Raw genomic sequence first — 7862 nt, forward strand, 5'->3', positions numbered from 1 at the left:
GCCAAGTGATGAAAGGTTAGAGTGTGAATAGAGGGACAGAAACAGGAGTTTTTCAGTGAATGCGATACTTCAGGACAGCGAGAGAAAAGAGAAGATGGAGAATAATGTGATGCGGTGGAGTACACTCAATTTACTGGGAGCTGTATATAAATGGAAGCAAGGATTGGAGAGGATGAGTGGGGTGGAAAGCTCATGAGATTGTGAAAAGAGAATTGTATTTGTCAAGGTGGTGAGCTGGCAGAATTGTTAGCACGCCAGGCAAAATGCATAAAGGCATTGCGTCCATCTTTACAATCTGAGTTCAAATTCCACTGAGGTTGACTTTACTATTCATCCATTTGGGGATAATGAAATAAGTACCAGCTGAAAACTGGGGGTAAATGTTATTCACTTACTCCCCCCCCCATCAAATTTTAGGCCTTGTGCCTGTAGTAAAAAGGATTATTTGCCCATTGGTTAACCATTTAACTAATTGATCATTTGATTAATCATTTGGTCAATCAATCAGTCCCTTTGCCACCATTTTTCAACTGCATTAACGACATGCCCTTGGTACTCCATTGAGTTCACATCAAGAATCTTGCAAACCAAATATAAAAAACCCCAAATTGTTTACTAATATTAAAACTAAAAATTGCATCATCAACCAGACACTTGGATGTTGTTATACATCGCTGGTCACAATGCGTTTTTGCATTGTTTTAGCTTGATTAGGCGGAGGCGCAATAGCCCAGTGGTTAGGGCAGCGGACTCGCTGTTTCGATTCCCAGACCGGGCGTTGTGAGTGTTTATTGAGCGAAAACACCTAAAGCTCCACGAAGCTCTGGCAGGGGATGGTGGCGAACCCTGCTGTACTCTTTCACCACAACTTTCTCTCACTCTTACTTCCTGTTTCTGTTGTTCCTGTAATTCAAAGGGTCAGCCTTGTCACACTGTGTCACGCTGAATATCCCCGAGAACTACGTTAAGGGTACACGTGCCTGTGGAGTGCTCAGCCACTTGCACGTTAATTTCACGAGCAGGCTGTTCCGTTGATCGGATCAACTGGAACCCTCGACGTCGTAAGTGACGGAGTGCCAACAACAACAACAACAACAACAGCTTGATTAGGCAAGCAGGTCAACATTCTCCCTGATTGAAAGCTAGTCTGTCAGAGTTACTCATTTATAGCTGAGTAAACTAGAGCAGTGTTTCCCAAAGTGGGAAGTACTGACCCTTGGGGGCAGTGGAAAGATCCATGAGGATGATCACGGGGTGGCCAAAATGGGGTGACAGATGTAAAATTTAAAATATTAATACGTTAATTAGGTTTAAGTTTTATTTGGAAATACAGTTGTTTTGAATTTGCTGCAGGAAGTGGTCTATATTTATTTCTTTATTGCCCACAAGGGGCTAAACATAGAGGGGACAAACAAGGACAGACAAAGGGATTAAGTCGATTACATTGACCCCAGTGTGTAACTGGTACTTATTTAATCGACCCCGAAAGGATGAAAGAGGCAAAGTCGACCTCGGCGGAATTTGAACTCAGAACGTAGCGGCAGATGAAATATCGCTAAGCATTTCGCCTGGCGTGCTAATGATTCTATATTTGTGGTGGGGAGGGAGAGGAAGTACTAGGAATGTGGCCAGGGTACCAAGGGGATGGCAGCCTGAAAAAGTTTGGGAATACTGGACTAAAGCAACATGAAATGCAGTGTTTTGCTCAAGAACAGAGGGCATCACTTGGTCCAGGAATTGAACTCATGATCTAGTGATTCTGAGTGCAACACCCTAACCACCAGGCTACGTGCCTTCACAAAACTGAAAACAATTATTTTAGATTCTGGAAATTAAAATTCTTAAAAAAAAAAAAAAAAAAAAAAAAAAAAAAAAAAAAAAAAAAAAAAAAAAAAAAAAAAAAAAAAAAGATAAACAAATAAAAAAAAAATGGGTAGAAATTGAAAAAAATTAACTGCAAAAATCTGGAAGTTTACAACTCGTATCAGAAATATAAAACAAACAAAAAAAAAAACTCACCTCTAAAACGGGTCACACCCCAGTTCCAGCCTCTAACAGAACAATCTATTTTCTCCAAGGTGGTATCATAATGTTTCATAACAAATGATGACAATTTGTCGTATTCCTGAACAAAACCAGAAAGCAATGTCAAAGATATATATATATCACATTTATTGGCTTATGTCTTGAATATTTTGCTAACAAATTATCTATGAATATATTTGATTGAGAAGACCCATCAAGCCAATGCTGGTGTTACGTAACAGGCATTTGTGCCAGTGGCACGTATAGACCACCTTTAGAGCATTGGGCCTCACAAAGGCAAAGTGGCTGAGTTCTTTTCAAGTGTTGGGCCTCATGGAAGTAATGACCAAGACCTTTGGCATTATGTCGTGCTTCAGAAGACCCATCAAGCCAAGCGGGCCTGGCATCGATCATGTTCAGAGTGCTTTTTACGTGCCACCAGCACAGGGGCCAGTCAGTGGTTACTGGCATTGGCCACGTTTGGTTTGTGCTTTTTACATGCCGCTGGCACGAGAGCCAGTCAAGGGGTACTGGTATCAGCCACATTTGGATGGTGCTTTTTACATGCCACCAGCACAGGAGCCAGTCAGGCGGGCCTTGCATCAACCACGTTCGGACAGTGCTTTTCATGTGCCACCAGCAGGGGTGAAAAACAAGATGGGAATTTGAAAGAAGTATTTATAAAACTAGTTTTTAAATATCAAATGGTGATTGGGGGGGATCCACCAGATTAAAATATATAAAAAAAAAAAGGGGGTCCAAAGATAAGAAATGATTGAGAAATACTGACCTACACTTTTAGTATTATTTTGCTGCTCTTTATCCTTTTTCTGCACTGCCAGTCATCACCTCCTCTCTCCTGATGTTGAGACTGAACAACAGCCTCAGGGAGTAGATGATGATATCTCCTCCTCTCTTCTCTCTAGTATCTGGTTTGGAAGCTCTCTACACCAGTATCATACAGATTTCGAAGCCTTTTGATTAACAGGCAGTGCCACAAACTGATTGGGGGTGACAGTGCAGAAAATGAGAAACTGCTCAAGACGATCATGGAGATGAAGCTTTGGATGTCCACAAGGCCTACCTCAAGTCTTGATCTACTGAAGAAAACCGTCTTTGGGAGTTGGTTGCCCAGCATCCGAACCCACACCTGATACAAACTAACATAAACAATAGTTAAATAATAATAAAAATAATATAAACTTACTGTTTCTCGTATTCCATCATAGCGGTGTATTATTCCACTTTGAAGTATGATCTTGAGGCAATTACCGCAGGCACGTTTCAGCCAACAGACAGACTCAATATCACTGCTTGAATATTGATCGACTTTACCAGTCTTTAAGTTCTTGAACACCACATTTTCTCTTTGAAGTTTTAATTTTCCAGGATTCTAAACAACAAAACATGAGATTGCATTAACCCTTTTAGTCCAGAGGTGGGGAAATGTTTTAGTGTGGCGGGCAAAAATTTCCAATGAAAATGTCTGTGGGCAGACCACATGTTCTAACTCTTATATCTGTGTAAATCTTGTATATATATCTATGTATAATTTGATATACATTAATAAAAGATAAGTTTAACACATTAAATTAAGGTGTAACATCTCCATTAACGCCACCACTGAATTTAGGATGTTTATATTACTTATGAGGTATACTATATTTTTCAGCTAGAGTATAGTTGGGTCTCAACCAAGAAGGGAGCTTCATGGGAAAAAGGTTCTTCTCTCTATCTGGTGGGATTGCAAAGGAGTAATTCACTTTGAATTGTTACCACCTAATGCAACAATCAATGTTCAAGTCTACTGTCAGCAATTACAACATTTGAACCAAGCTTTGAAGAAAAAAAGACCCGCTTTAGTGAATCAATGTTTCATCAGGACAATGCGCGAACCCACACTGCAAAGAACACATCACAGAAGATCGAAGAGCTTGGTTGGGAAAAAATTCCTCATTCACCTTATTCTCCTGACCTTGCTCCTTCAGACTACCATTTGTTTAATAGTTTACAGAATCATTTGGGGAACATAACTTTCACAAAAGCCAGGAAGAGGTCAAAACTGACATTTCAGTTCTTCGCTTTGAAACCAAAAGAGTTTTACATTGATGGGATTAAAAAGCTGGTAAATAGATGGAAGGAAGTCATAGATAATCAGGAAAGTACATTGATGATTAAATTTCAATTAAATATAACATTTGATTACTTGTTCTCTTTATTCAAAATTCAGACAGAACTTATGGGATGACCTGATAGAAAACACTTCCTAAGGTGCCATGCAGTGGGACTGAACCTGGAACCATGTGACTGGGAAGCCAGCTTTTTACCACAGAGCAAACACCTAGTAACTCGAGGGCACATCTTTCCTCTACAACTAGACATCTGTTCTTGTTTCCCTATCATACTTTAACTTCTCATTAGCTGATATAAAGCCACTTCCTTCAATACTTGCAACCGCTTTGTTGTGTGTAGGGGTTTTGCAAATTACTTGGTGACATCACTGGTATCAGTGCCACATAAAAAGCACCTAGTACACTGAGTGGTTAGCATTAAGAAGGGGCACCCAGCTGTAGAAACCCTGCCAAAAGCAGACACTGACATTTTGTGCAATCCTCTGACTTGCCAGCTCTTGTCAAACCATCCAACTCATGTCAGCATGGAAAATGGGTATTAAATGATGGTGATGATGATAATAGGCATCTTTCACCTTTTGGACTGGCTCTTGTGCGGGTGGCACATAAAAGACACCATTTCGAGCGTGGCCGTTTTCGTGCAGGTGACACGTAAAAGCACCCACTACACTCTCTGAGTGGTTGGCGTTAGGAAGGGCACCCAGCTGTAGAAACTCTGCCATATTGGATTGGTGCCTGGTGTTGCCATCCGGTTTCACCAGTCCTCAGTCAAATCGGCCAACCCATGCTAGCATGGAAAGCGGACGTTAAACGACGATGATGATGACCCTTGGTACATTTATTCTTCAAAACCTGGCACTTATTTGTTTCTTTATTGCTAAACCACTAAGTTCTGGGATGTAAACAAACCAACACCAATTGTCAAATAGTATGTGGTGGGTACATATGGTGCTGTCTACATCTTATGCGGAGTGTGACCACCTCCTGTACCTACACCTTAGATCCATCATGGCGTCTGATGTGGCTTATTAAACCAGACAATGTTTTGAAAAGACACCCACATAGATTGCATATCCAATTTGGACCACTAATAGCCGCAGTTAAGTTCTGATCCTTGTGGATCTTAAGATGTCTTTTCAGGCAGACCGTATGGCATACATTGGATTGAAAGGTGTGCACAGACATATAGGCAGAATAATTCGTGGAGGTTCGTTTTTCATGGGTCTGCAAATGAGATTTGAGCTCAGCAAAGGAAAGGCATGGCCTGTCATAAAATGTGCGCACAAAAAGGTCATTGTGATTCACCTTCTCGATCATAAAGCTCTTCTTTAAAAATCTCAAGTCTTGCATTCATTACCTTGGCCTCTTCAAGCACTTTCACTCCACACTTTTATATATATATGTATATATATATATATATATATATATATATAAATGAAATATTCAAACACTGAGATTTGAAGTTAGATGTCACTACTGTTCATATCATCTGTGGATAAATTCAGAATTTGATGATATCACCAGTAGTAGCATTGGTGGAATGCAGTTATGATAGCTTTATCGAGCTATGAAATATCGTAATGATGCTTAATGAGCATCTACCTGCTAGAAATAAGAGCCAAGTCTTAAATAATCCACCGTAGTGCACCAATATAACAGAGAAAAACAGTATGCGAGGAAAACAAACCGAATTAAAACATTTAACAACACATATATTTCAGTGGGTGGAGATCCAGGATTTTGTTTTGGGTGTTCCCCAAAACTTTATAAGGTGGGAATCACAATTTGTAACAAATGGACCCATTTTTATGTATTCTTTGTTGTAGAAGACCATTTACATATGAAACAGTAGAAACTGCTGGAAATAAAATAACAATTTTATTATATTTGCAACAGCTCAACACCCCTGCACCTGCCACTGTATGTATATACACACACACACATACACATTCAATGGGCTTCCATGCAGTTTCTGTCTACCAAATTCACTCACAAGGTATTAGTTGGTCCGGCGCTATAGTAGCAGATACTTGTCCAAGGTGCTGCACAACAAATACATACAAGAGGAGATAGGAATCCTTTTGTCATAATATTGTTTTTAAATACTCCAACGTCACTAACAAGAAAACGGTATAGAAAATTCGATGGATTTCGAAATAGCTGTCAAGCATAAACTGAAATTTCTTGGGGGAAATTTTTGTTGTTTCATAATTCCTTACATTCTAAATTTCGCATGAAAACATTTTGCAAAAACATCTCTGTTTTTGAAACATAACTCCCCACGCCATCGGAATGTGTCATGATTAAATGACAAAAGAAGAAACGGAAAAAAATATGGATGGTGGAGGAGGGTATTCTGAAGGTTCAATGAAGGATTGGTGGGTGGGGATTAAAGAGCACAGATTTTTGAAAAAAAAAAAAAAAATTCTCTTGAATGCGAATTACATGGGTTTTAGAATGAGGGATATCAACAATCCTTCGGTATTGATACATGACGTCATTACCCTACACACAGCCTTTCATCATGATATAAAGCGGTTAGGTTGAAAAAGTGGGTGAATAACGACATTTCCTCATCCCGACACCCTGTGGACTAATATCGAAGGATCGTCGGGATATTCATAAAATGACGGAAAATACAGCAACAAAAAACATAACAAGAAATTCCACAGCTAGTCTGCATAGGATTGTTTGTTTACCAGATCATTCACAGACATAATACTATAAGCCAAAATACAGCATAAACCTAATTGTATCGTGTGTGAATTCTCCAGCCACATGTACTTCTGTTTGAAGTGATTAACAACAAACAATAATGGAGTTATTCGGGATTGAGGATTAACAATGGGATTTGTCGATTATATAATTCCATTCTCTTCTTGGATATATTGCTTGATTTGTACTTTATTTTATCAACCCAAGAACGGTAAAAGACAATGTTGATCTCGCCGAAATTCGAACTCAGATTGTAAAGGGAAGTAACTACATTATCGCATGGCATTTTCCTCAAGCAATCTACCGACCCTGCTAATTCATTTGCGTATAATTAATAAATCTTCCTTCTGGTAAGAAATAAACCCGTAAATCTACAGAAGGGAGTGGGGGTTGAGACTGAGACAATCGTATTTCTATTAATTAACGATTTTAACTATTTCAAGAGAATGAAATAGGCAAAAGTGATTTAGCTTTCACAAAATAAAAGCCGTAGTAAGCGCTTTCGCGCGCGTAATCTTTCTTTGATACATTCATATCTATGGATCCACTAATATTTATGGTTTAGTGGTTTCAAGGAAAGGAAATTTTAAGGATCATTTCGGCCGATCTCGGATTTATTATTAGAAGAGACAGCGGAAATAAGGATAGCTGATATTGTTGTAAATAAACTAGCGACAACCAAGTATTGAAACTGGGTCGTGAGGGTGGCGAATTGGAGACATTTTTTTTTTATTAATTAATTGTGCGACGCTCAGTCAGACATGCTTGCACATAGTTATATATATCTCTTTCACTCTCCACCCACACTTATATTTATAGATACATACACGCGCACATACACACACATACATATAAAACGCATATATATACATATAAAACGCATATATATATATATATATATATGCACACACACATGCATCTAAATTTTATACATCCGTGTTATATACGTTAGATCATCTAGCATACATCTCTCTCTCTCTCTCTCATATA

At 38.9% G+C, this 7862-nt stretch overlaps 1 protein-coding gene across 1 annotated transcript in view; it reads right to left on the reverse strand.

Moving 5' to 3' along the window:
* The window catches only part of LOC106880814 (FACT complex subunit SSRP1), a 25454-nt gene extending 18580 nt beyond the window's left edge, over positions 1–6874 (reverse strand). The window contains exons 1-3 of the mRNA XM_014930940.2: positions 6857–6874; positions 3233–3418; positions 2020–2125 (exon numbers count right to left, since the gene is read on the reverse strand). Coding sequence (XP_014786426.2) covers positions 2020–2125; positions 3233–3418; positions 6857–6874 — 310 coding nt within the window. The remainder of the gene's footprint in view (positions 1–2019; positions 2126–3232; positions 3419–6856) is intronic.
* Between the last annotated feature and the right edge of the window lie 988 nt (positions 6875–7862).

Source organism: Octopus bimaculoides, chromosome 6, assembly GCF_001194135.2.
Source record: "Octopus bimaculoides isolate UCB-OBI-ISO-001 chromosome 6, ASM119413v2, whole genome shotgun sequence".
In the NCBI taxonomy this organism is placed as follows: domain Eukaryota; kingdom Metazoa; phylum Mollusca; class Cephalopoda; order Octopoda; family Octopodidae; genus Octopus; species Octopus bimaculoides.